This window comes from Aquarana catesbeiana, linkage group LG12 (genome assembly GCF_042186555.1).
Source record: "Aquarana catesbeiana isolate 2022-GZ linkage group LG12, ASM4218655v1, whole genome shotgun sequence".
Lineage (NCBI taxonomy): Eukaryota > Metazoa > Chordata > Amphibia > Anura > Ranidae > Aquarana > Aquarana catesbeiana.
The window spans coordinates 234818586-234846475 of NC_133335.1; the positions used below are offsets into that span (position 1 = coordinate 234818586).

The window sequence follows — 27890 nt, forward strand, 5'->3', positions numbered from 1 at the left end:
ATTGCCAGTGTTAGGGTCAGGGTCAGGGTCAGTCAGTGTTAGTGTCAGGGAAAGTCAGTGTTAGTGTCAGGGTCAGTCAGTGTTAGTGTCAGGGCCAGGGACGGTGAGTGCCACTGTTAGGGTTAGTCAGTGTTAGTGTCAGGGAAAGTCAGTGTTAGTGTCAGGGTCAGTCAGTGTTAGTGTCAGGGTCAGTCAGTGTTAGTGTCAGGGTCGGTGAGTGCCAGTGTTAGGGTTAGTCAGTGTTAGTGTCAGGGTCAGTCAGTGTTAGTGTCAGGGCCAGGGTTGGTGAGTGCCAGTGTTAGGGTTAGTCAGTGTTAGTGTCAGTGTCAGGGTCAGTCAGTGTTAGTGTCAGGGTCAGGGTCGGTGAGTGCCACTGTTAGGGTTAGTCAGTGTTAGTGTCAGGGTCAGTCAGTGTTAGTGTCAGGGTCAGTCAGTGTTAGTGTCAGGGTCGGTGAGTGCCAGTGTTAGGGTTAGTCAGTGTTAGTGTCAGGGTCAGTCAGTGTTAGTGTCAGGGCCAGGGTTGGTGAGTGCCAGTGTTAGGGTTAGTCAGTGTTAGTGTCAGTGTCAGGGTCAGTCAGTGTTAGTGTCAGGGTCAGGGTCGGTGAGTGCCACTGTTAGGGTTAGTCAGTGTTAGTGTCAGGGTCAGTCAGTGTTAGTGTCAGGGCCAGGGACGGTGAGTGCCACTGTTAGGGTTAGTCAGTGTTAGTGTCAGGGAAAGTCAGTGTTAGTGTCAGGGTCAGTCAGTGTTAGTGTCAGGGTCAGTCAGTGTTAGTGTCAGGGTCGGTGAGTGCCAGTGTTAGGGTTAGTCAGTGTTAGTGTCAGGGTCAGTCAGTGTTAGTGTCAGGGCCAGGGTTGGTGAGTGCCAGTGTTAGGGTTAGTCAGTGTTAGTGTCAGTGTCAGGGTCAGTCAGTGTTAGTGTCAGGGTCAGGGTCGGTGAGTGCCACTGTTAGGGTTAGTCAGTGTTAGTGTCAGGGTCAGTCAGTGTTAGTGTCAGGGTCAGTCAGTGTTAGTGTCAGGGTCGGTGAGTGCCAGTGTTAGGGTTAGTCAGTGTTAGTGTCAGGGTCAGTCAGTGTTAGTGTCAGGGCCAGGGTTGGTGAGTGCCAGTGTTAGGGTTAGTCAGTGTTAGTGTCAGTGTCAGGGTCAGTCAGTGTTAGTGTCAGGGTCAGGGTCGGTGAGTGCCACTGTTAGGGTTAGTCAGTGTTAGTGTCAGGGTCAGTCAGTGTTAGTGTCAGGGTCAGTCAGTGTTAGTGTCAGGGTCATTGAGTGGCACTGTTAGGGTCAGAGTCAGTCAGTGTTAGTGTCAGGGTCATTGAGTGGCACTGTTATGGTCAGGGTCAGTCAGTGACAGGGTCAGTCAGTGTTAGTGTCAGGGTCAGTCAGGGTCAGTGTCGGTGATTGCCAGTGTTAGGGTCAGGGTCAGGGTCAGTCAGTGTTAGTGTCAGGGAAAGTCAGTGTTAGTGTCAGGGTCAGTCAGTGTTAGTGTCAGGGCCAGGGACGGTGAGTGCCACTGTTAGGGTTAGTCAGTGTTAGTGTCAGGGAAAGTCAGTGTTAGTGTCAGGGTCAGTCAGTGTTAGTGTCAGGGTCAGTCAGTGTTAGTGTCAGGGTCGGTGAGTGCCAGTGTTAGGGTTAGTCAGTGTTAGTGTCAGGGTCAGTCAGTGTTAGTGTCAGGGTCAGGGTCGGTGAGTGCCACTGTTAGGGTCAGACAGTGTTAGTGTCAGGATCAGGGAGTGCCAGTGTCAGGGTCGGTCAGTGTAAGTGTTAGGGAAAGTCAGTGTTAGTGTCAGGGTCAGTCAGTGTTAGTGTCAGGGTCGGTGAGTGCCAGTGTTAGGGTTAGTCAGTGTTAGTGTCAGGGTCAGTCAGTGTTAGTGTCAGGGTCAGTCAGTGTTAGTGTCAGGGTCAGGGTCGGTGAGTGCCACTGTTAGGGTCAGACAGTGTTAGTGTCAGGATCAGGGAGTGCCAGTGTCAGGGTCGGTCAGTGTAAGTGTTAGGGAAAGTCAGTGTTAGTGTCAGGGTCAGTCAGTGTTAGTGTCAGGGTCGGTGAGTGCCAGTGTTAGGGTTAGTCAGTGTTAGTGTCAGGGTCAGTCAGTGTTAGTGTCAGGGTCGGTGAGTGCCACTGTTAGGGTCAGTCAGTGTTAGTGTCAGGATCGGTGAGTGCCAGTGTCAGGGTCAGTCAGTGTAAGTGTTAGGGAAAGTCAGTGTTAGTGTCAGGGTCAGTCAGTGTTAGTGTCAGGGTCGGTGAGTGCCACTGTTAGGGTTAGTCAGTGTTAGTGTTAGGGAAAGTCAGTGTTAGTGTCAGGATCAGTGAGTGCCAGTGTCAGGGTCAGGGTCGGTGAGTGCCAGTGTCAGGGTCAGTCAGTGTTAGTGTCAGGGTCGGTGAGTGCTAGTGTTAGGGTTAGTCTGTGTTAGTGTCAGGGTCAGTCAGTGTTAGTGTCAGGGTCGGTGAGTGCCAGTGTTAGGGTCAGTCAGTGTTAGTGTCAGGGTCAGTCAGGGTCAGGGTCGGTGAGTGCCAGTGTTAGGGTCAGTGTCAGGGTCAGTCAGTGTTAGTGTCAGGGTCAGGGTCGGTGAGTGCCACTGTTAGGGTTAGTCAGTGTTAGTGTCAGGGTCAGTCAGTGTTAGTGTCAGGATCGGTGAGTGCCAGTGTCAGGGTCAGTCAATGTTAGTGTTAGGGTCAGGGTCGGTGAGTGCCACTGTTAGGGTTAGTCAGTGTTAGTGTCAGGGTCAGTCAGTGTTAGTGTCAGGATCGGTGAGTGCCAGTGTCAGGGTCAGTCAGTGTTAGTGTTAGGGAAAGTCAGTGTTAGTGTCAGGGTCAGTCAGTGTTAGTGTCAGGATCGGTGAGTGCCAGTGTTAGGGTCAGTGTCAGGGTCAGTCAGTGTTAGTGTCAGGGTCAGGGTCGGTGAGTGCCACTGTTAGGGTTAGTCAGTGTTAGTGTCAGGGTCAGTCAGTGTTAGTGTCAGGATCGGTGAGTGCCAGTGTCAGGGTCAGTCAGTGTTAGTGTTAGGGAAAGTCAGTGTTAGTGTCAGGGTCAGTCAGTGTTAGTGTCAGGGTCAGGGTCGGTGAGTGCCAGTGTCAGGGTCAGTCAGTGTTAGTGTCAGGGTCAGTCAGTGTTAGTGTCAGGATCGGTGAGTGCCAGTGTCAGGGTCAGTCAGTGTTAGTGTTAGGGAAAGTCAGTGTTAGTGTCAGGGTCAGTCAGTGTTAGTGTCAGGGTCAGGGTCGGTGAGTGCCAGTGTCAGGGTCAGTCAGTGTTAGTGTCAGGGTCAGGGTCGGTGAGTGCTAGTGTTAGGATTAGTCTGTGTTAGTGTCAGGGTCAGTCAGTGTTAGTGTCAGGGTCGGTGAGTGTCAGTGTTAGGATCAGTTAGTGTCAGGGTCAGTCAGGGTCAGGGTCGGTGAGTGCCAGTGTTAGGGTCAGTGTCAGGGTCAGTCAATGTTAGTGTCAGGGTCATTGAGTGGTACTGTTAGGGTCAGGGTCAGTCAGTGACAGGGTCAGTCAGTGTTAGTGTCAGGGTCAGGGTCGGTCAGTGCCAGTGTTAGGTTCAGTGTCAGTATTAATGTCAGTGTCAGAATTAATGTTGGTGTCAGTGAGTGTCAGTGAGTGTTAGGGTCAGTGTTAGTATCATTATCAGGGTTAGTGTCAGTGTTAGTGGCAGTGAGAGTCAGTGTTGGGGTCAATGTCAGTGAGTGTCAGTGTTAGGGTTAGTGTTAGTGTTAGTGGCAGTAAGAGTCAGTGTTAGGGTGAGAGTCAGAGTTAGTGGTAGTGAGAGTTTTAGTGTCAGTGTTAGTGTCAGGGTCAGTGACAGTGAATGTCAGTGTTAGGGTCAATGGCAGTGTTAGGGTCAGTGTTAGGGTTAGTGTCAGTGTTAGGGTTAGTGTCAGTGGCAGCGTTAGTGGTAGTCAGTGTTAGGGTCAGTGTCGGTCAGTGTCAAGGTCAGTGTTAGGGTCAGTGTTACTGTCAGTGAGTGTCAGCGTTAGGGTCAGTGTTAGGGTCAGTGAGTGTCAGGGTCAGTGTTAGGGTTAGTATCAGTGTTAGGGTCAGTGTGAGTCAGTGTTAGGGTCACTGTCAGTATTAGGTTCAAGGTCATTGTTAGGGTCAGTGTCAGTGAGTGTCAGTGTTAGGGTTAGTGTCAGCGTTAGGGACAGGGTTAGTGTCAGTGGCAACGTTAGTGGGAGTCAGCGTTAGGGTCAGTGTCAGTGTTAGGGTCAGTGTCAGTGTTAGGGTCAGTGTCACTGTCAGTGAGTGTCAGCGTTAGGGTCAGTAAGTGTCAGGGTCAGTGTTAGGGTCAGTCAGTGTCAGTGTTAGGGTCAGTGTAAGTCAGTGTTAGGGTCACTGTCAGTATTAAGGTCAGGGTCATTGTTAGGGTCAGTGTCAGTGAGTGTCAGTGTTAGTGTTAGTGTCAGTGTTAGGGTCATGGTCAGTGTCAGTGAGTGTCAGAGTCAGTGTTAGGGTCAGCTTTAGGGTCAGTGTTATGCCGCGTACACACGACCGGACTTTCCGACAGAAAAGGTGCGACGGAATCATTCCATCGGACTTTCCGATCGTGTGTGGGCTTCATCTGACTTTTTCTTTCGAAAATTCTGACAGACCCAGAAATAGAACATGTTTCAAATCTTTCTGACGGACTCAATCCCAATCAGGAAAAGCGCTCGTCTGTATGCTAGTCCGACGGACCAAAAACGACACAAGGGCAGCTATTGGCTACTGGCTATTGAACTTCCTTTTTCTAGTCCCGCCGTACGTCATCACGTTCTAAACGATCGGACTTTGGTGTGATCGTGTGTAGGCAAGTCCGTTTCAGCAGAACTGTGTCGGAAAGACCGTCAGTCTATTCTGACGGAAAGTCCGGTCGTGTGTACTCGGCATTAGGGTCAGTATTAGGGTCAGTGTCAGTGAGTGTCAGGGTCAGTGTTAGGGTTCATGTCAGTGTCAGTGACTGTCAGGGTCAATATTAGTGTTAGGGTTAGTGTCAGTGTTAGGGTTAGGGTCAGTGTCAGTGAGTGCAGTGTCAGGGTCAGTGTCAGTGTCAGGGTCAGTGTCAGTGATTGTCAGGGTCAGTGTCAGGGTCAGTGTCAGTGAATGTCAGGGTTAGTGTCAGTGTCAGGGTTAGTGTTAGGGTTAGTGTCAGTGTTAGGGTTAGTGTCAGTGTTAGTGTTCATGTCAGTGTCAGTGAGTGTTAGGGTCAGTGTCAGTGGTAGGGTTAGTGTTAGGGTTAGTGTTAGGGTTAGTGTTAGTGTTAGGGTTAGTGTTAGGGTTAGTGTCAGTGTTAGGGTTCATGTCAGTGTCAGTGAGTGTCAGTGTTAGTGTTAGGGTTAGTGTCAGTGTTAGGGTTAGTGTTAGGGTTAGTGTCAGTGTTAGGGTTAGTGTTAGTTTTAGTGTCAGTGTTAGGGTTAGTGTCAGTGTTAGTGTTAGGGTTAGTGTCAGTGATAGGGTTAGTGTCAGTGTTAGGGTTCATGTCAGTGTCAGTGAGTGTTAGGGTTAATGTTAGGGTTAGTGTCAGTGTTAGGGTTAGTGTTAGGGTTAGTGTCAGTGAGTGTCAGTGTTAGGGTTAGTGTCATTGTTAGGGTTAGTGTCAGTGTTAGGGTCCATGTCAGTGAGTGTTAGGATCAGTGTTAGGGTTCATGTCATTGTCAGTGAGTGTCAGTGTTAGGGTTAATGTTAGGGTTAATGTCAGTGTTAGGGTTAGTGTTAGGGTTCATGTCAGTGTCAGTGACTGTCAGGGTCAATATTAGTGTTAGGGTTAGTGTCAGTGTTAGGGTCAGTGTCAGTGAGTGTCAGTGTCAGGGTCAGTGTCAGTGTCAGGGTCAGTGTCAGTGATTGTCAGGGTTAGTGTCAGGGTTAGTGTTAGGGTTAGTGTCAGTGTCAGGGTTAGTGTCAGTGTCAGTGTTAGTGTTCATGTCAGTGTCAGTGAGTGTTAGGGTCAGTGTCAGTGGTAGGGTTAGTGTTAGGGTTAGTGTTAGGGTTAGTGTCAGTGTTAGGGTTCATGTGAGTGTCAGTGTTAGTGTTAGTGTTAGGGTTAGTGTCAGTGTTAGGGTTAGTGTTAGGGTTAGTGTCAGTGTTAGGGTTAGTGTTAGTTTTAGTGTCAGTGTTAGGGTTAGTGTCAGTGATAGGGTTAGTGTTAGGGTTAGTGTCAGTGTTAGGGTTCATGTCAGTGTCAGTGAGTGTTAGGGTTAATGTTAGGGTTAGTGTCAGTGTTAGGGTTAGTGTTAGGGTTAGTGTCAGTGAGTGTCAGTGTCAGTGTTAGGGTTGGTGTTAGGGTTAGTGTCATTGTTAGGGTTAGTGTCAGTGTTAGGGTCCATGTCAGTGAGTGTTAGGATCAGTGTTAGGGTTCATGTCATTGTCAGTGAGTGTCAGTGTTAGGGTTAATGTTAGGGTTAGTGTCAGTGTTAGGGTTAGTGTTAGGGTTAGTGTCAGTGTTAGGGTTAGTGTCAGTGTGTGTCAGTGTCATGGTCAGTGTTAGGGTTGGTGTTAGAGTTAGTGTCAGTGTTAGGGTTAGTGTTAGGGTTCATGTCAGTGAGTGTCAGGGTCAGTGTTAGGGTTGGTGTTAGAGTTAGTGTCAGTGTCATTGTTAGGGTTAGGGTTAGTGTTAGGGTTCATGTCAGTGTCAGTGAGTGTCAGTGTTAGGGTTAGTGTTAGGGTTCATGTCAGTGTCAGTGAGTGTCAGTGTTAGGGTTAGTGTTAGGGTTCATGTCAGTGTCAGTGAGTGTCAGTGTTAGGGTTAGTGTTAGGGTTCATGTCAGTGTTAGGGTCAGTGTCAGTGAGTGTCAGGGTCAGTGTTAGTGTCAGTGTTAGGGTTCATGTCATTGTCAGTGAGTGTTAGGGTCAGTGTTAGGGTCACTGTGTTTAGATAGGATAAACAAAAAAGCAAAATATGTACTATTGTTTTTGGGCTGTACTTCGGGATCAGACAACAAATATCGCACACATATGTGATATCTCCATGAACGCCAGGAGTAGAGTTTTTCTTGGTTATTTTTTTTTTTTGGGGGGGGGGTGCATATGGTAAGAAATTTACAGTTAAAAAACAACTTTCCATTACTTTGGGCCAGATTTCTTTTTACAATGATCAGGAAAGGTCCATTACCCACCATGGATAGCCAATTCCTTGTAATGAACTGTCCAGGTTCACTAACGCCTTGAAGTTGCACCCTAATACATCCACTGAAGCTGCGTTGGGATGCGATTTGGAATTGCAGAATGAATGAACGTCACCGCATTTCACCAACAAAGTAACGTGTTGCCGTAAAGCACGCGTTCCTATAATGTGTGAAGCCTTAGGGCTCTACTTTACGTTTCCTGCGGTTGTCTTTAACCCAGAGGTCCCTTTTCTTGCAAAATTGATCAGAAAATATATCAGCGCTGGAGGCAGAGTCCCGGTAATAATGGCGGTTTCCTATTGATTTCACAAAGCTGTGTCCTTAGATGAATCCTCCGCTGTCATCTCACCCCGGCGCTCATTACCCATCTACCTATTTTTATTCTTGGACCAGTTGGAGTTTTGATGAGTTCAGTAAAACACAAAATTAATGATCCGTCTGGCTGCGTTCCTGAAAGTCGGGTCCATTATCGTCTTCCTGATCTGTGCAAGATGGATTTTGGCGCAGTTACTGTAACAGGAAACCATTTTTAGAGTTCAGGGCTCTGGAGACCAGAAGACGGGATACTTTGGGGCATATTGATGCTGCTTTCTGCTCCGCCCTCCGCGGTTGGTGTCACTGTGTCCGTCTGGGCTCAGAGTCAGATCGCTCACCTGAGACCCCTGTGATTGGTTGCACTCAGAATTCTGTGACTTTACAGCCAGAGAATGTACAAAGGAAAAGGAAAGTACAACCTGTGGTTTAAAGAGAGCCCAACGTCACTGGAAAATTCATAATTTATCTGGGAAGTCTGGCCGTTAAAGTAACCCTGTCACCACGCCATTCATCCCAACAACATCCCTTTCCCATAAGCTTATATGTACATTTATCATATTTTATTCATGTTATTTACCTGTGAAATCCCCCTTGTGTAGAAGTCCAAAGGACATTGGGTGCCGCCATCTTGAATGTGATGTCAGCAGCCCCAGCAGACTTAGAGCTTTCATTCAACTGACACTCTATAGCAGGGCTGTCAAACTCAGCTTCATCGCAGGCCACATCAGCAGCATGGTTGCCCTCAAAAGGCCGGTTGTATCTGGGGTGCGTTACATACAGAGTTCAGGAGTGTGATATGTACAGAGTGCTAGGATTAGGGGTGTGCTAAAGTACGTAAAGAGTGCAGATTTCAGGAGTGTGCTATGTACAGAGTTCAGGGGTGTGCTATGTACAGAGTGCAGAGTTCAGGGGTGTGCTATGTACAGAGTGAGGAGTTCAGGGGTGTGCTATGTACAGAGTGCAGAGTTCAGGAGTGTGCTATGTACAGAGTGCAGAGTTCAGGGGTGTGCTATGTACAGAGTGCAGAGTTCAGGGGTGTGTATGTACAGAGTGCAGAGTTCAGGGGTGTGTATGTACAGAGTGCAGAGTTCAGGGGTGTGTATGTACAGAGTGCAGAGTTCAGGGGTGTGTATGTACAGAGTGCAGAGTTCAGGAGTGTGTTATGTACAGAGTACAGAGTTCAGGAGTGCGCTACGTACAGAGTACTGAGTTTAGGGCTGCGCTATGTACAGAGTGCAGAGTTCAGGGGTGTGTATGTACAGAGTACAGAGTTCAGGATTGTGTTATGTACAGAGTGCAATGTTCAGGAGCGTGTTATGTACAGAGTGCAGAGTTCAGGAGTGCGCTATGTACAGAGTACTGAGTTTAGGGCTGCGCTATGTACAGAGTGCAGAGTTCAGGAGTGTGTTATGTACAGAGTTCAGGAGTGTGCTACATACAGAGTACTGAGTTTAGGGCTGCGCTATGTACAGAGTGCAGGAGTGTGTTACATACAGAGTACAGAGTTCAGGATTGTGTTATGTACAGAGTGCAATGTTCAGGAGTGTCTTATGTGCAGAGTTCAGGAGTGTGTTATTTGCAGAATTCAGGAGTGTGCAGAGTTCATTAGTGTGTATGTACAGAGTGCAGGAGTGTGCTACGTACAGAGTGAAGAGTTCAGGATTGTGTTATGTACAGAGTGCAGAGTTCAGGAGTGTGCTACGAACAGAGTGCAGAATTCAGAATTCAGGAGTGCGCTACATACACAATGCAGAGTTCAGGAGTGTGCTACGTATAGAGTGCAGGGTTTAGGGGTGCGCTACGTGCAGAGTTCAGGAGTGCGCTACATACAGAGTGCAGAGTTCTGCTGTTTCCTAAACTAACCCATGGTACTCTGGGAATCCTTTATCGTGTTTTAATGATTTATTTATAAAACAAAGATTGTTTATAATTGTATATAATACAACTGTTTATTTGCTCCCTTCTGGTCGATAGTATACAATTAGAAGAACTTCATTTATATTTGAAGGTCACTATAACCCTCACTGCTGCAAGCTTCAAAACTCCCCCTCGCCCGCGGGGGCATACTGGGGCCAGCCTCAGGAGCCCGTCCTCATTTCATGTGAATACTATGCCAGGAATGACTTTACTCGCTTTAGTTAATTTTATTCAGCCTTACAAACCATGCTGCAGGTCCCTACCTAGAGCCCCCACCCTACGCATTTCATTCTTAGTTGTATTATCCCAAGGAGCCCCCCTAGTTCTTATCTTGGACTTCAGAATGATTAACCTCAGGGCCGGATCTAACCTGTCTGATCGGGGGGTGCAGTAAAGGGGGGGGGGGGTGCAGTAAAGGGGACTGCAGGGGCCAGTACAATCCCTACATTAGTTAATTTTTTAAGGCCCCACAATAATTGCCCAAATGTTTATCAGAGCACTATTTTCACAAAAAAACACAGAGCACACATGAACACCATACGAGGCCAAGTACAAAGTCCTCACTGGGAGGAACAGCCCGCCGCTCATTAATTGGATGAAAGATTATTCGGTCTGTAGAATGAGGAGCGGGAGCCGCCAGTCCCTCATCTTTCCATTTAGGGCTTTTCCCGCGGCGAGCCCTGAGCGTTTCTTGCACCATCTGTCACTGGCAGCGTCAACCGCGAGCCGTCTTCCACATCACAATGTTTACCCACAGCGCCATTCTTACATATTGTGTTCGGAATAAACAAGAACACAGAAAAGCTGCCAAAACTCCTGGGCGATATTTCATTTATATTTAATGTACGAGGAGGCGCATTTCTCTACGGCACCGCGGGGTTAAAGTGCAACTCTTGTACTGCGCTACTGAATGTACCGACTGAGCGCCATTCTTGTACTGCGCTACTGAATGTACTAACTGAGCGCCATTCTTGTACTGCGCTACTGAATGTACCGACTGAGCGCCATTCTTGTACTGTGCTACTGAATGTACCGACTGAGCGCCATTCTTGTACTGTGCTACTGAATGTACCGACTGAGCGCCATTCTTGTACTGAGCTACTAAATGTACCGACTGAGCGCCATTCTTGTACTGTGCTACTGAATGTACCGAATGAGCGCCATTCTTGTACTGCGCTACTGAATGTACCGACTGAGCGCCATTCTTGTACTGAGCTACTGAATGTACCGAATGAGCGCCATTCTTGTACTGCGCTACTGAATGTACCGAATGAGCGCCATTCTTGTACTGCGCTACTGAATGTACCGACTGAGCGCCATTCTTGTACTGCGCTACTGAATGTAATGACTGAGCGCCATTCTTGTACTGCGCTACTGAATGTAATGACTGAGCGCCATTCTTGTACTGCGCTACTGAATGTAATGACTGAGCGCCATTCTTGTACTGCGCTACTGAATGTAATGACTGAGCGCCATTCTTGTACTGCGCTACTGAATGTACCGACTGAGCGCCATTCTTGTACTGCGCTACTGAAAGTACTGACTGAGCTCCATTCTTGTACTGCGCTACTGAAAGTACTGACTGAGCGCCATTCTTGTACTGCGCTACTGAATGTACACACTGAGCGCCATTCTTGTACTGCGCTACTGAATGTACTGACTGAGCGCCATTCTTGTACTGAGCTACTGAATGTACACACTGAGCGCCATTCTTGTACTGCGCTACTGAATGTACTGACTGAGCGCCATTCTTGTACTGCGCTACTGAATGTACACACTGAGCGCCATTCTTGTACTGCGCTACTGAATGTACACACTGAGCGCCATTCTTATACTGCGCTACTGAATGTACTGACTGAGCGCCATTCTTGTACTGCGCTACTGAATGTACCGACTGAGCGCCATTCTTGTACTGCGCTACTGAATGTTCTGATTGAGCACCACTCTTGTACTGCGCTACCGAATGTACCGTCTGAGCGCCATTCTTGTACTGAGCTACTGAAAGTACCAACTGAGCGCCATTCTTGTACTGCGCTACTGAATGTACCGACTGAGCGCCATTCTTGTACTGCGCTACTGAAAGTACCGACTGAGCACCATTCTTGTACTGCGCTACTGAATTTACCGACTGAGCGCCATTCTTGTACTGCGCTACTGAATGTACTGGCTGAGTGAGAGAGCAGAGTGATGTAGAGATGACCTCATCACCGTGCTGCTTCTCCTTTCGCTGTCTAATCACAGGCTGGGGGCGGGTCCAGGATAACCTGGACTCAAAGGAAGGGGGTTGAATGATGCTGACCATCAGACTGAGGACACCTAGTGGCCATTAATGGAAAATGTAAATAGAATAACTCTTCCTTAAAGAGACCCTGTCACCAGGCAAATAATCTCACCATAAGATTACTGTATATGTACATTTAACATATTTTGTTCTTATTATTTACCAGTAAAATCCTCTCTTGTGTAGACATCCAAAAGCCCCGAGACTGCTGCTGGGTGCCACCATCTTGGATGTGATGTCAGCAGCCCCCGCAGACTCAGAGCTGTCACCCAAGTTATAATCTGTAGTACTCCCCTGCACTCCTTACCTGCAAGTACATAAATGGTTATGTAGGGAGGTGAGAGGAAGGGCAGAGGAGCTGGGCCAGCACAGAGAGTAATTAAGATACTCCCAGGAGAGGAGGGGCTATGATGTTTAAGGAGGTAGGAGATGTGCTAGATGTGCAGACTCTTCTGAAGAGTTTAAATATTCTCGTAAATTCATGGGAACATCTAAAGAGAAAAAAACACTGCAAGTAATCATGTAATATTCTGGTATTCACTGACTTTCTTGTACAGGGGGTCCCCGGGTTACAAACAAGTTAGGGACTGTAGGTTTGTTCTTAAGTTGAATCTGTTTGTAAGTCGAAACAGGTAAATTTTTTAAGTGTAGCTCCAGCCAAAAAAACTATTTTTAAGCTTTTTGGATAGCATAGGGAAGGGTTAACACCCCTGTAACATTTGTTTTGCTGTCTGTGCCCCTGTTCAGAAGATTTCACCTCACTTTCTGTCCCAATGACAATTGGATTTTGAAAATTTTGGGTTGTTGTGGAAACAAGCCTTGGTGATAATGCATCAGTGGAGGTACCTTTTCCCCATAATTGCTCTTACAGGAGTAAATTTCCCTTCCTAGGGGTAGATTTCCTCTCACTTCCTGTTTTCTCCCTCCGTTTGTAAGTAGGAGTCATTTGTAAGTCGGATGTTTGTAACTAGGGGACCCCCTGTACCTGCAATCCTGACGGGTCTCTTTAACATTTTTGTTCTTTGTTTTTACAGGTTTTTGTAAAATGACGTCTGAGATGAAAGATGTTGGCGTTTGGGCGCAAACCAAAACCCTCCTCTACAAAAATTACCTGGTCAAGTGCCGTACGAAGAAGGACACATTGCAGGTACACCGCATGTCCTAAACTTCCTCAGGGGGTTCCAGATCTTCTCAGGTGCCTCGAATCCTCAATATTCCCATCCACACAGTGCTGTGACTTTTGAAGGGACATTGGTTGGTTGTTGTAAGCTCTTATGAGCGATCAAAGTGCATCTAAAGTCTTGAATGGGGTGGTGAGGGGTTACACCCTGTGTCTGCTTTGTATTGTTCAAAAAAATAGTTCATCAGTAGAGCGCTGGACTCGAAAGTAGAGAAGATTAGTTTGAAATCCAAATTTCAGAGGCAGCTCTCTGTCAGGTCGGGGTTACTGGTGCACCTTCTATAGTCCTAGGAGTCTTCTCTACATTTAGCACTCCATCCCGATATCCAGCGAGAAATCCTTGGCAGTCAGTGTAGAGTCGGCCATTGGACAATGTGATAGGGGTGTCATAGGGTGATGTTCAGGCTCATGAAAGGGGTTTATCTGGGTTTGGTAGACTTTACCCTATCCATCCTTAGCAGTCAGTGGAGAGTCGGCCATTGGACAGTGTGATGGAGGTGTAGCAGGGTAAAATCCGGGCTCATATGAGGGGTTTATCTGGGTTTGGTAGACTTCACCCTATCCATCCTTGGTGGTCAGTGTAGAGTTGCCCATTGGATGATGTGATGGAGGTATTGCGGGATGATGTCCAGGCTCATTAAGGTGTTGATTTGGGCTTGTAGAGGTCACACACTATCCAGTGAGGAATCCTCAGCGATCAGTGGAGGGTCACTCTTTGGATGGTTTGATGGATGTCTTGGCTTATGTAAGATGTTCATCTGGGTTTGTAGACTTCATACTATCTAGTGAGAAATCCTTAGTAGCCAATGGAGAGCTGTTCATTGGACGTGGCAATGGTATAGCTGGGTGACGTCCAGGCTCATTAAAGGTGTACATCTGGGTTTGTAGACTTCGCACTGTCCAATGAGAAATCCTTAGCAGTGAGTGGAGGTTCGCCATTGGACGGTGCAATGGAGGTGTAGCAGGGTTGTGTCCAGGCTCATGTAAGGTGTTCATTATTTGGATTTGTAGACTTCACACTATCCAGTGAGAAATCCTTAGTGGTCAGTGGACAGCTGCCCATTGGATGACGCGTTGGAGGTGTCGCAGGCTGATGTCCAGGCTTTTGTAAGAGGTTCATCTGGTTTTGTAGACTTCATACTATCCAATGAGAAATCCTTAGTGGTCAGTGGACAGCCGCCCATTGGATGGTGTGATAGAAGTGTTACAGGGTGACATCCGAGCTCATTTAAGGTGTTCATCTTGGTTTGTAGACTTCACACTATCTAGTGAGAAATCCTTAGTAGTCAGTGGAGAGCTGCCCATTGGACGTTGAAGTAGAGGTTTAGCTGGGTGACGTTCAGGCTCATGTAAGGTGTTCATCAGGGTTCGTAGACTTCACACTATCCAATGAGAAATCCCCAGTGGTCAGTGGAGAGTCACCCATCGGATGATGCATTGGAGGTGTCATGGGCTTATGTAATGGACTCATCTGGGTTTGTAGACTCCACACTATCCAGCATGAAATGCTTAGCGGTCAGTTGAGAGTCACCTATTGGACGGTGTGAGAGGGGTGATGTCCGGGGTCATGTAAAGTGTTCATCTGGGTTTGTAGACTTCACACTATCCAATGAGAAATCCTCAGCGGCCAGTAGAGGTTTGCCTTTGGACGGTGTGATGGAGGTGTCGTCTGGGCTCTGGTAAGGTGTTCATTTTATTTGGGTTTGTAGACTTCACACTATCCAATGAGAAATTCTTAGTGGTCAGTGGAGAGTCACTTATTGAATGGTGTGATAGAAGTGTTAAGGGGTGATGCCCGAGCTCATTTAAGGTGTTAATCTGGGTTTGTAGGCTTCATACTATCTGGTGAGAAATCCTTAGTAGTCAGTGGAGAGCCGCCCATTGGACGTTATGATGGAGGTTTATCTAGGTGACGCCCAGGCTCATGTAAGGTGTTCATCAGGGTTTCTAGACATCACACTGTTCAATGAGAAATCCTTAGTTGTCAGTGGAGATTTGCCCATTGGACGGTGCATAGGAGGTGTCATGGGGTTATGCAAGTGGTTCATCTGGGTTTGTAGACTATATACTATCCAGCAAAAAATCCTCAGCGGTCAGTGGAGGGTCACCCATTGGACGGTGTGATGGAGATGTCGAGGGGTGACGTCTGGGCTCATGTGTACGGTGTTCATCTGGGTTTGTAGACTTGACACTATCCAATGAGAAATCCTCTGCGGTCAGTGGAGGTTCGCCATTGGATGGTACGATGGCGGTGTAGCAGAGTGAAATCTGTGCTCAGGGAAGTTGTTAATATGGGTTTATAGACTTAACACTATCCAATGAGAGATCCTTAGTGGTCAGTGGAGAGTCATCCATTGAACGGTGCGTTGGAGGTATAGCGGGGTGATGTCTAGGCTTATGTAGGTGGTTCATTTGGATTTGTAGACTTCATACTATCCAATGAGAAATCCTTAGTGGTCAGTGAAAAGCCACCCATTGGACGGTACAATAGAGGTGTAGCGGGGTGACGTCTAGGCTTATGTAAGTGGTTCATCTGGATTTGTAGACTTCATACTAACCAATGAGAAATCCTTAGTGGTCAGTGAGAAGCCACCCATTGGACGGTACAATTGAGGTGTAGCGGGGTGACGTCTAGGCTTATGTATGTGGTTCATTTGGATTTGTAGACTTCATACTATCCAATGAGAAATCCTTAGTGGTCAGTGGAGAGTCATCCATTGAACGGTGCATTGGAGGTGTCGCAGAGTGACGTCTAGGCTTATGTAAGTGGTTCATCTGGATTTGTAGACTTCATACTATCCAATGAGAAATCCTTAGTGGTCAGTGAGAAGCTACCCATTGGACGGTACAATTGAGGTGTAGCGGGGTGATGTCTAGGCTTATGTAAGTGGTTCATCTGGATTTGTAGACTTCATACTATCCAATGAGAAATCCTAATGCCGCGTACATGCGACCGGACTTTCGGGCAGAAAAGGTCCAATGGAATCATTCCGATCGTGTGTGGGCTTCATCGGACCATTTCTTTCGAAAATTCTGACGGACTTAGAAATAGAACATGTTTCAAATCTTTCCGACGGACTCAGTTCCTATCGAGAAAACCGTTCGGCTGTATGCTAGTCCGACGGACCAAAAACGACGCAAGGGCAGCTATTGGCTACTGGCTATTGAACTTCCTACTTCTAGTCCCGTCGTACGTCATCACATTCTAAACAATCGGACTTTGGTGTGATCGTGTGTAGGCAAGTCCGTTTCAGCAGAACTCTGTCGGAAAGACCGTCAGAGTAGACTCTGACGGAAAGTCCGCTTGTGTGTGTACTCGGCATTAGTGTTCAATGAAAAGCCACCCATTGGACGGTAGGATAGAGGTGTTGCGGGGTGACAACTGGGCTCATCTAAGGTGTTCATCTGGATTTGTAGACTTCACACTATCCAATGAGAAAACCTTAGTGGTCAGTGGAGAGCCATCCATTGAACAGTGCGTTGGAGGTGTAGCGGGGTGATGTCTAGGCTTATGTAAGCGGTTCCTCTGGATTTGTAGACTTCATACTATCCAATGAGAAATCCTTAGTGGTCAGTGAAAAGCCACCCATTGGACGGTACAATAGAGGTGTAGCGGGGTGACGTCTAGGCTTATGTAAGTGGTTTATTTGGATTTGTAGACTTCATACTATCCAATGAGAAATCCTTAGTGGTCAGTGGATAGTCATCCATTGAACGGAGAAATCCTCAGCAGTCAGTGAGGGGTCACCTATTGGATGGTGCGATAGAGGTGTTGCGGGGTGACATCTGGGCTCATCTAAGGTGTTCATCTGGGGTTGTAAATTTCACGCTATCCAATGAGAAATCCTCAGCTGTCAGTGGAGGTTTACCATTGGACGGTAGGGTAGAGGTGTAGCGAGGTGACGTTGAGGCTCTTGTAAGGTGTTCATTTGGGTTTATATATTTCAGTGTGACCCCCAACACAAGTCCTCCAGAACATCAAGTACTGGTTGATATCCAAATTAAGTTTTTTTCATTTGTTGTTAATTCTTCTCTGTTGTGCGGGGGGGGAATCGGGTCGGTATAATGCGCAGTTGCAGGAGATGTTCTCGGATCACACATTAGCCGTGTGGATGTTTATAGACCATCCCCTGCCCCCTCTCGGAGCGCAGTATCGGTTACCTCCTCGTAGTATCTGGCCGCAATGCTGCACACGAGTTCATATTACACGGCTCAGTATTTCCACCGACCACACAGAGGAAACCGCAACCTTTTAAAGGGTTCATCCACTCGGAACTGATATTGCATTTCTGGGCGGAGCCCAGTGGCTTGAGTCACATGCTGGCTCTGCCTGCCAGAGGTTTCCGACTGTGTTCCCATCCGCATGGAAGTCTCACTTCTCCTGCTGCAAAATGGATATATATAGAAAATTACGTTTTCCATATTGTACATGTTACAGTCTGATTGCACAGTCAGTCTACTTTAGATCTCACAATCCTGTGCAATGAGATTCGTCATGGGTGTTTGTAGACTCCACCGGGGGGGGGGAGAGAGACAACGCAGGAGCGCAGTTGGGAGACAGTTGTCACCCTATACCAGGAAGGACTGTCATGGCAGGACCGAGGTGGGTTATTTAAATGTGTATATGAATATATTTATAGGTTGGACTTGATGGACTTGTGTCTTTTTTCAACCTCACCTACTATGTAACTATATAAGCCTGAACGTGTTATTTTAGTTTTAGGTAGAGTAGGGAAGGGATAGAACGAACCCCTGTCACTTTATTGTTTGCTGTCTGTGTCCCGTTGAGGTGATTTCCCTTCACTTCCTGTTCTGGAGACGCAACAGGAAGTGAGAGGAAATCTCTACGTTGTGATAGGAAATGCCCTGCTCAGTTCATCTACTGAACCTGTTATTTGCTCTAATTATGTCTTTTAATTCTAATTCTAATTATGACCCAATCTGAGTCCTTCCTAGTGCAAGATTAGGGCACTGAGGAGAGGGGAGGAGGGAGTCAGAGCCCCAGAACACGTTGGTTTTCCAATGACATCTTGTTATGAAAATAAAGAATTCCAGGTATGAATATATTTTACATGGATACATTGTTTCAGCTTGGATCAATGCAACTATGTATATCCCATACCTGCCCAATGCCCCTTGAAGTTGGAAATCAAGGGAAGTAGACAGCACTACTACACTGTGACTATACTGCTACTACACCACTACTATAGCCCTGCTACACCCTTTCGATAACTGCTACTACACCACTACTACACCGCTATAATACTGCTACTATACCGCTACTACACTGCTATAATACTGCTACTACACCACTACTATTACTGCTACCTTACCACTACTACACGGCTATAATACTGCTACTACACCACTACAATTACAGCTGTTACACCACTACTACACCGCTATAATACTGCTACTATACCACTACTATACCGCTACTACACCGCTACTACACCGCTATAATACTGCTACTACACCACTACTATTACTGCTACCTTACCACTACTACACGGCTATAATACTGCTACTACACCACTACTATTACAGCTGTTACACCACTACTACACCGCTATAATACTGCTACTACACCACTATTATTACTGGTACTACACCGCTACTACACCCCTATAATACTGCTACTACACCACTACTATTACAGCTACTACACCTCTACTACACCACTACTACTACCCCACTATTATTACTGCTGCTACTTCACCGCTATAATACTGCTACTACACCACTACTATTACTGCTACTATACCGCTACTACACCACTACTACACCACCATAATACTGCTACTACACCACTACTATTATTGCTACTACATCACTACTACACCGCTATAATACTGCTACTACACCACTACTATTACTGCTACTACACCACTATAATACTGCTACTACACCACTACTATTGCTGCTACTATACCGATACTGCACCACTACTATTAATACTACTACGCTGCTACTATACCACTACTCCACCACTACTATAACTGCTACTACACTGCTACTATACTGCTACTGCACCACTACTACACTGCTGCTTCTGGTGATCTCCACTAGCTTCCAGGTCCCATGCTGAGTGGCTGCCCTGCTGCATTGTGGCTGCTGGGCACAGGCAGCATTCAGGTAGTGCTTTAAGTTTTCAGAATGAATGCAGGCCACCTTCTCTGATTGGATGAGGCGGAAGCCGTGATGTCACCACCCCCTCCATCTCTTCACCTCATCCAATCCGAGAATGCTTTGCATTCATTCAGGAAATGTGAAGCATTCTCCGAATGTCTCCAGGCCGCTGACCTCCTGGGTTCACAAACGGGACCTGAAAGCTAGTGGAGATCACTGGAGTAGTGGTGTAGTAGCAGTGTAGTGGTGTAGTAGTGTAGTGCTGTAGTAGCAGTGTAGTAGTGTAGTGGTGTAGTAGCGGTGTAGTGGTGTAGTAGTGTAGTGCTGTAGTAGCGGGGTAGTGGTGTAGTGCTGTAGTAGCTGTGTAGTAGTGTAGTGGTGTAGTAGCAGTGTAGTGGTGTAGTAGTGTAGTGCTGTAGTAGCAGTGTAGTAGTGTAGTGGTGTAGTAGCAGTGTAGTGGTGTAGTAGTGTAGTGCTGTAGTAGCAGTGTAGTAGTGTAGTGGTGTAGTAGCAGTGTAGTGGTGTAGTAGTGTAGTGCTGTAGTAGCAGTGTAGTAGTGTAGTGGTGTAGTAGCGGTGTAGTGGTGTAGTAGTGTAGTGCTGTAGTAGCGGGGTAGTGGTGTAGTAGTGTAGTGCTGTAGTAGCTGTGTAGTAGTGTAGTGGTGTAGTAGCAGTGTAGTAGTGTAGTGCTGTAGTAGCAGTGTAGTAGTGTAGTGGTGTAGTAGCGGGGTAGTGGTGTAGTAGTGTAGTGCTGTAGTAGCGGGGTAGTAGTGTAGTGCTGTAGTAGCTGTGTAGTAGTGTAGTGGTGTAGTAGCAGTGTAGTAGTGTAGTGGTGTAGTAGCGGTGTAGTGGTGTAGTAGTGTAGTGGTGTAGTAGCGGGGTAGTGGTGTAGTAGTGTAGTGCTGTAGTAGCTGTGTAGTAGTTCAATGATTTCAAGCTTCCGGGGCATCGACCAGGTATGCAGTGGCGGCCCGTAATGCTGGGCGTAGGGGCGCCGCCCCCCTAATCCATGCATCCGACCCCCTAATTTACATGAAGGGCACCAGACGCATGGATTCCAATGAGGGTTTTTTTTTTTTAGATTGCACGTGATTAGAGCCTGAGGCTCTAATTGGCTTCAAAAAAGGGTGGGCGCGGGGCGCAGAGCACTTCGCCCCGAGCCCAACCAGTTGTGTGACAATAGCGAATTATTATTGGCTATTGTCCTCCCGATTCTCCTCCTGGCCAATCAGGAAGTGGGTCCTGAGACCCGTCACCCGATTGGCCCGGGAGGGGAACCGATCCTATTGGCGGCCGAGGAGAAGGAGTAGGGAGGAGTCGCAGGGGAAGCACCAGGAAGAGGAGACGCCGGCCGGTGGAAGCGCTACCACTGCAGGTATGGTATATACATAACTATATTTGTCCAAGCTGGAACAAAATATAAAATATCTATACCTAGAATTCATATTTTATATAGAGTAGGACTCTTTTGGTCTCCTTTGCCATTGGTTTGGCGCTTTTCTTAGACCATTTTAAATAATAACTTGTCAGGGGTTCTAACCCTTCCCCCATTCCTCCAGTAACTCAAAAATGAAGTGGCTTTGCTCACACAAGGCAGACATAAAAAGATTGAAAACGGATTTGTAGATGAAGACGTTGAATCTTTGGTGAGATCTCATTGACTGGATTGCTTTGTGTCTTCTCTGGCAGGAAATCCTCTACCCGCTGATCTGGTCGCAGATATGGCTGCTGTTGGTGCTGATCATGCCAAATAAATATTACGAAGCCTCCCCCAATGATATGCTCAGCGATCTGGAGATAAGTCCGCTGCCGACTATCGGCTACACGCCGGTGACCAACACCACCGAGAACATCATGGCCGTGGCGTGGGCGCCGTGTCTCGGATCAGGTAAAGGGTGTCACTCATATATATGTACAATGTATCTAAACCCAGGAACACAAATAGACACGTGCGGTTCGCTTCATTCCGAATCGAAATTCGGACTAATTTTTCGTTATTTGAAAATTCGGATGCATCTGAATTTCCGAATGACAATTGTAAGGAATTTATATAAATCCAAAAAAACGAAAGCGCAGTTTCAGACAAAATTCGAATTCGGATCGTTTTCAAATCAAATTCGAATCATTTTTAAATCGAATTCGAATCGTTTTCAAATCAAATTTGAATTTCCAAAGAGAAAAAAAACTGGATAGAAAATAAAGGAATAGAATAGAAAGAAAAGAATAGAATGGAATAGAAAGTAATAGAATAGAAAATAAAATAATAGAATATAATAGAGTGAAACAGAATACAAAATAAAACAATAGAAAAAAGTAAAATGGAAAATAAAAAGGGATAGAATAGAAAATAAAAGAGTAAAACAGAACAAAATAGAATAGAAAATAAAAGAACAGAATAAAATAGAATATAAAGTAAAGGAATAGAATAGATTAGAAAGGAAAAGAAAAAACAATAGAATAAAATAGAATATAATCATCTTCTGAAATTTGAATTTTGAACAGAATAAATCCGAATTTGAATTTCGAATTTTGAGCAGAATGAATTTGAATTTGAATAGAAAATAGAATAGAAAAGAATAGAATAGAAAAAAAACAATAGAATAGAGTAAAATAGAAAGAATATCACCTAGAATAATTTTGAATTTAAATAGAATAGAAAATAAAATAGAAAAAAAATAGAATAGAAAAGAAAAAAACAATAGAATAGAATAGAATAAATATTACCATTTCCCAAAATTCAAATAGAATAGAAAAGAATAGATTAGAATAGAATAGAAAATAAAAGAGTAAAACAGAACAAAATAGAATAGAAAATAAAAGAACAGAATAAAATAGAATATAAAATAAAGGAATAGAATATATTAGAAAAGAAAAAAAACAATAGAATAAAATAGAATATAATCATCTTCTGAAATTTGAATTTTGAACAGAATAAATCCGAATTTGAATTTCGAATTTTGAACAGAATAAATTTGAATAGAAAATAGAATAGAAAAGAATTGAATAGAAAAAAAAACAATAGAATAGAGTAAAATAGAAAGAATACCACCTAGAATAATTCTGAATTCAAATAGAATAGAAAATAAAATAGAAAAGGATAGAAATAGAATAGAACAGAAAAAAAACAATAAATAGAATAGAATAAATATTACCATTTCCCAAAATTCAAATAGAATAGAAAAGAATAGATTAGAATAGAATAGAAAATAAAAGAATAGATTAGGATAGAATAGAAAATAAAAGAATAGATTAGAATAGAATAGCACAGAAAATAATAAAATAGAAAGAATATAACCATCTTCTGAAATTTTAATTCAAATAGAATACATTAGAATAGACTAGAAAAAAAATAGTAGAATAGAAAATAAATTAATAGAATAGAAAGAATATAACAATAATAATCATCATCCGAAATTCAAATCGAATAAATTCGAATAGAATAGAAAAGAATAGAATAGAAAAAAAAAGAATAGAATAGAAAAACCAATAGAATAGAATGGAATAGAAAGAATTTACCCATCTTCCAAAATTCGAATTTTAAATAGATTAATCTAGATTTTGAATGGAATTTGAACGAAATTCAAATCGATTCCAATTTTCTGAATAGGGTCAAATGGAGTTCAATTCGACCGAATGCGGAAAATTCGAATCGATTCAAATCTGAATAAATGACACGAATTCTGAAAACAAATGAATCAAATTTATGTAAATAACAAATCGAAACAAAATAAATTTTTACCTTTTACACGTCTAAACACAAATGTCATATATTGCAGCTTACCCTTCCTTAGATGTGGTGGCTGCATTAGTTTTCTTTTTTTTTTTATGCCTTTTTTTTCCTTTTTTGTGATGATCCTGCCAGTAACACACTTCCTTTCCTAGAGTGACAACGCTAGCTCACTGTACTGTATCTATGCAGAGTAGGGTTGTCACCTTAGGCTCCTCACTCCTGATCCTGGACTACAGCACACCACACTTCACTTCCTTAACATAGGCGGAAAGGTGTTTTGTAGTCCACAGATGTGACCTGCATTGTGGCATTATAATGGTGGATGCCCCTGGTGGGAGTGGGAGTGATTATAATGGCGGGTGCCCCTGCTGGGAGTGGTTATAATGGTGGGTGCTCCTGATGGGAGTGGGAGGGGTTATAATGGCGGATGCCCCCTGATGGAAGTGGGAGGAGTTATAATGGCGGATGCCCCTGATGGAAGTGGGAGGAGTTATAATGGCGGATGCCCCTGATGGAAGTGGGAGGAGTTATAATGGCGAATGCCCCTGATGGAAGTGGGAGGAGTTATAATGTCAGATGCCCCTGCTGGGAGTGGGAGGGGTTATAATGGCGGATGCCCCTGCAGGGAGTGGGAGGGGTTATAATGGTGGATGCCCTTGCTGGGAGTGGGAGGAGTTATATTGGCGGATGCCCCTGATGGAAGTGGGAGGAGTTATAATGGCAGATGCCCCTGCTGGGAGTGGGAGGGGTTATAATGGCGGATGCCCCTGATGGAAGTGGGAGGAGTTATAATGGTGGGTGCCCCTGCTGGGAGTGGGAGGAGTTATAATGGCGGATGCCCCTGATTGGAGTGGGAGGGGTTATAATGACGAATGCCCCTGCTGGGAGTGGGAGGGGTTATATGGCGGATGTCCCTGCTGGGAGTGGGAGGGGTTATAATGGCGGATGCCCCTGATTGGAGTGGGAGGGGTTTTAATGGCGGATGCCCCTGCTGGGAGTGGGAGGGGTTATAATGGCGGATGCCCCTGATGTAAGTGGGAGGAGTTATAATGGCACATGCTGCTGCTGGAAGTGGGAGGAGTTATAATGACAGATGCCCCTGATTGGGGTGGGAGGGGTTATAATGGCGGATGTCCCTGCTGGAAGTGGGAGGAGTTATAATGGCGGATGTCCCTGCTGGAAGTGGGAGGAGTTATAATGGCGGGTGCCCCTGCTGGGAGTGGGAGGGGTTATAATGGCGGATGTCCCTGCTGGGAGTGGGAGGGGTTATAATGGCGGATGCCCCTGATTGGAGTGGGAGGGGTTTTAATGGCGGATGCCCCTGATGTAAGTGGGAGGAGTTATAATGGCACATGCTGCTGGAAGTGGGAGGAGTTATAATGACAGATGCCCCTGATTGGGGTGGGAGGGGTTATAATGGCGGATGTCCCTGCTGGAAGTGGGAGGAGTTATAATGGCGGATGTCCCTGCTGGAAGTGGGAGGAGTTATAATGGCGGGTGCCCCTGCTGGGAGTGGGAGGGGTTATAATGGCGGATGTCCCTGCTGGAAGTGGGAGGAGTTATAATGGCGCGTGCCCCTGCTGGGAGTGGGAGGGGTTATAATGGCGGATGCCCCTGATTGGAGTGGGAGGGGTTATAATGGCGGATGCCCCTGCTGAAAGTGGGAGGAGTTATAACAGTGGCTGCTCCTGCTGGGAGTGGGAGGAGTTATAATTGCGGATGCCCCTGCTGGGAGTGGGAGGGGTTATATAGGGGGCAGTACCGAGACAGATTATTCCAGCACCCAGGGCAAGGTTGTAGAACTGCTCCCCCCACATCTAAAGAGTGCCGTAGAATGGGTGTACCGCCCTGTGCCCATTCTCTGCCCCCAGCTCCATCTGCCCATAGTTGGCATGGAGTGTGCACTGCACCAATTTCTTGCTTTATAGTTGCCTGCCACTGGAGCGTGCCTGCTGCGCCTGGGGCGACTATTCCTCCTGCCCACCCCTTGTCCCAGCCCGGATAGGGGGTTGTGCCTGCTGGGAATAGGAAGGGATATTAGGGGGGATGTCCCCGCAGATGCTTTTTTTTTTTTTGCCAGTGTCACCTGAAGATAGCTTCATATTAGATCCTGTGTGTCCTGTACTGAGGGATTTGACTCATAATTCAAGAAAATGTAAAATAAAATGAACCCAACACCATTGTAATTCCCCATTCAGGACTTTTGCAGTTCCATTAGCCTTATAGATAACTGTTTGTTGGAATAATGGGCAGAAAACATCTTTATGTGACATGAGGGGGACGTTGTACCCAGAGCCTGGTGTCCCCATACAATGGAATCCGGTCACTTGAGGAAACAATGATAATTAGCAATCACACAGCCAGCGATTCTTCCCAGCATTAGGTAGAGTGATCACACCATGGATAAATTTAGAGGTGAATAATTAGCAAAAAAAAAAAAACGTTACTCGCCGCCATAGGATTACTTTACACGGAGCCTACAACTGTCCTAGGTATTCACAGCACTTCAGTTTTTCCACATTTTATTATGTTATAGCCTTATTCCAAAAAGGATTAAATTCATTATTTTCCTCAAAATTCTACGTGAAAGAAGTTTGTTTGAAATCTTTGCAAATTAAAAAACGAGTAATATCCCATGTACATAAGTATCACAGCCTTTGCTCAATACTTTGGTGAAGCTCCTTTGGCACCAATTACAGTCTCAAGTCTTTTTGAGTATGATGCTACAAGCTCGGCACTCCTATTTTTGGGCAGTTTCTCCCATTCTTCTTTGCAGGACCTCTCAAGTTCCATCAGGTTGGATGGGGAGCGTTGGTGCACAGCCATTTACAGATCTCTCCAGAGATGTTCAATCCGGTTCAAGTCTGGGCTCTGGCTGGGGCCACTCAAGGACATTCACAGAGTTGTCCCGTAGCCACTCCTTTGTTATCTTGGCTGTGTGCTTAGGGTCGTTGTCCTGTTGGAATATGTACCTTCACCCCGGTTTGAGGTCCAGAGCGCTCTGGAGTAGGTTTTCATGTAGGATGTCTCTGTACATTGCTGCATTCATCTTTCCCCTCGATCCTGACTAGTATCCCAGTTCCTGCTGCTGAAAAACATCCCCACAGCATGATGCTGCCACCACCATGCTTCACTGTAGCGATGGTATTGGCCAGGTGATGAGCGGTACTTGGCATTGCCTTTTGCCATTCGGGCCAAAAAGTCCAATCTTTGTGTCATCAGACCAGAGAATTTTGTTTCTCATGGTCTGAGAGTCCTTCAGGTGCCTTTTGGCAAACTCCAGGCGCGCTGTCATGTGCCTTCTATTTTGGAGTGGCTTCCGTCTGGTTAGCAGGAGTGCTGCAGAGATGGTTGTTCTTCTGGAAGGTTCTCCTCTCTCCACAGAGAAACGTTGGAGCTCTGTCAGAGTGACCACCGGGTTCTTGGTCACCTTCCTGACTAAGGCCCTTCTCCCCCGCTCTAGGAAGAGTCCTGGTGGTTCCAAACTTCTTCCATTTACGGATGATGGGGGCCACTGTACTCATTGGGACTGCAGAAATTTTTCTGTACCCTTCTCCAGATCCGTGCCTCAATACAATCCTGTCTCAGAGGTCTACAGGCAACTCCTTGGACTTCATTTCATGTTCTTTCACAGTGTTATTCTGTGGGATTGTTTGTAGAATTTTGAGGAAAATCATGAATTTAATCCATTTTAGAATAAGGTTGTAACATAACAAAATGTGGAGAAAGTGAAGCGCTGTGAATACTTTCCGGTTGCACTGTATCCTCATAGTTGGGATATGTGGATGATCTCCTGCTAAAGGAACAGCCAGTCCAGGTTCTGTCAGCCAATGTCCAGTAGAAAGTGCAAGCTTGGCAGAGACTCAGATGGATCCGCAATTTCTAGAAATTGACGCTGGAACTGGCTCACTGCTTGGAGTACTTGGGCTTAGTCTTGGATTCGGCCCAGTCCAGGGTCTTTCTTCTCCAGGGCAAGCTCCTCTTCCTCCGCTCATATGTTTGTAGTCTAGGGCGGCGGTTCTCAACCTCAGGGCTCAAATATCCCCCAACGGGCCATGTTTTCAGGTTTTCCTTTACTTTGCACAGCTGCTTTAAATCAATATCAATGACGTGGTATGGATCAGAGCTATTTTATCTAAGGGAAGTTCCCAAAACATGGCCCGTTGGGGGTACTTGAGGTCTGAGGTTGAGAACCACTGGTCTAGGGTCCAAGAACCTCCATTTTTTTTTTTTCCATAAGGGTTCAGGGTCTGGCTGTTCTGTTCGCCCAGTTTTACTCCAGACTGTTACACCTAAACATTCTAGGTGTGTGGGACATACAGACTCTCTTGGTCGCCCATGGGTCTAGTGATTCGCTCCTTGTTGCTTGCTACAAAACAGAGTCTTACTGGGAGTGGGAGGAGTTATTCTAGGGCTGTCCTTACAGCTTTGTTTGCTATTGTCCAATCACCTGAAGGTGGCTGCATAACCTAATTGTCAAAGATCAAGGTCCCGTGTCCTTGTACCCTGAGGAAAACGATTTTATGTTACAGGAGGAAGGGTTAGAACTTCTAACAATGTTTCCTTTGCTATCTGTTCCTTCCTGTCCCAGTGACAGCAGTTCCTCCCATTTCTTGTATGGGGGTCTCAGGGACAGGAAGTGAGGGAAAAGCTCTCCAATGGGGTCACAGACAGAAATAAAAAATCAACGTAAATGGTCACTCTTTCTCAGTCTGTAAAATTCTAAAAAAATCATTTGGTTGGCGTTGGGCTCTAAATAAATGACCTGATATATTCATGTGAATGCTTCCTCAGACTTCTGATGACAGTGAGCAACCTTCCCGCAAGGTTTTTTTTTTTAACTTCCCTTTTTTTTTTTTTTTTTTTGCAATCTCAGTTTCCTGTTGCACCTTTTAAAAATAGACAAGTGCCATAAGTCATTTGCATTACAATGATGTTTTTGCCCTTGTTTTATAAAGCATCACAAATTTTCATGTAATTGAAGGAACGGCACTGTTTTAGAAGAGACCAGATTTACTAATTTAATTCCATTTTGCATCTCAAAATAATAGTCAAATGCTGGACGGCACTGATGGCTGACGTCCCTTTTTGGTTTTGCAGATGTGGATATCGTGCCCTACCACAATGAGGAGAGTTTAAAGGCCGCCAGCTCTTCCTTTCTGCACTTTGTTGGCGTCAAATTTGAAGACCCCATGTCCTACAAGCTCATGTTCTTCCCCTTCTTCATCCCAAAGTCAACTTTGTACATACAAG

At 45.7% G+C, this 27890-nt stretch overlaps 1 protein-coding gene across 1 annotated transcript in view; it reads left to right on the plus strand.

Annotated features, from left to right (window-relative positions):
* ABCA5 (ATP binding cassette subfamily A member 5) overlaps positions 1 to 27890 on the plus strand; it is a 130230-nt gene that overhangs the window by 22043 nt on the left and 80297 nt on the right. Inside the window, exons 2-4 of the mRNA XM_073606910.1 lie at positions 12634 to 12746; positions 20597 to 20795; positions 27738 to 27890. Coding sequence (XP_073463011.1) covers positions 12645 to 12746; positions 20597 to 20795; positions 27738 to 27890 — 454 coding nt within the window. The 5' untranslated portion in view covers positions 12634 to 12644. The remainder of the gene's footprint in view (positions 1 to 12633; positions 12747 to 20596; positions 20796 to 27737) is intronic.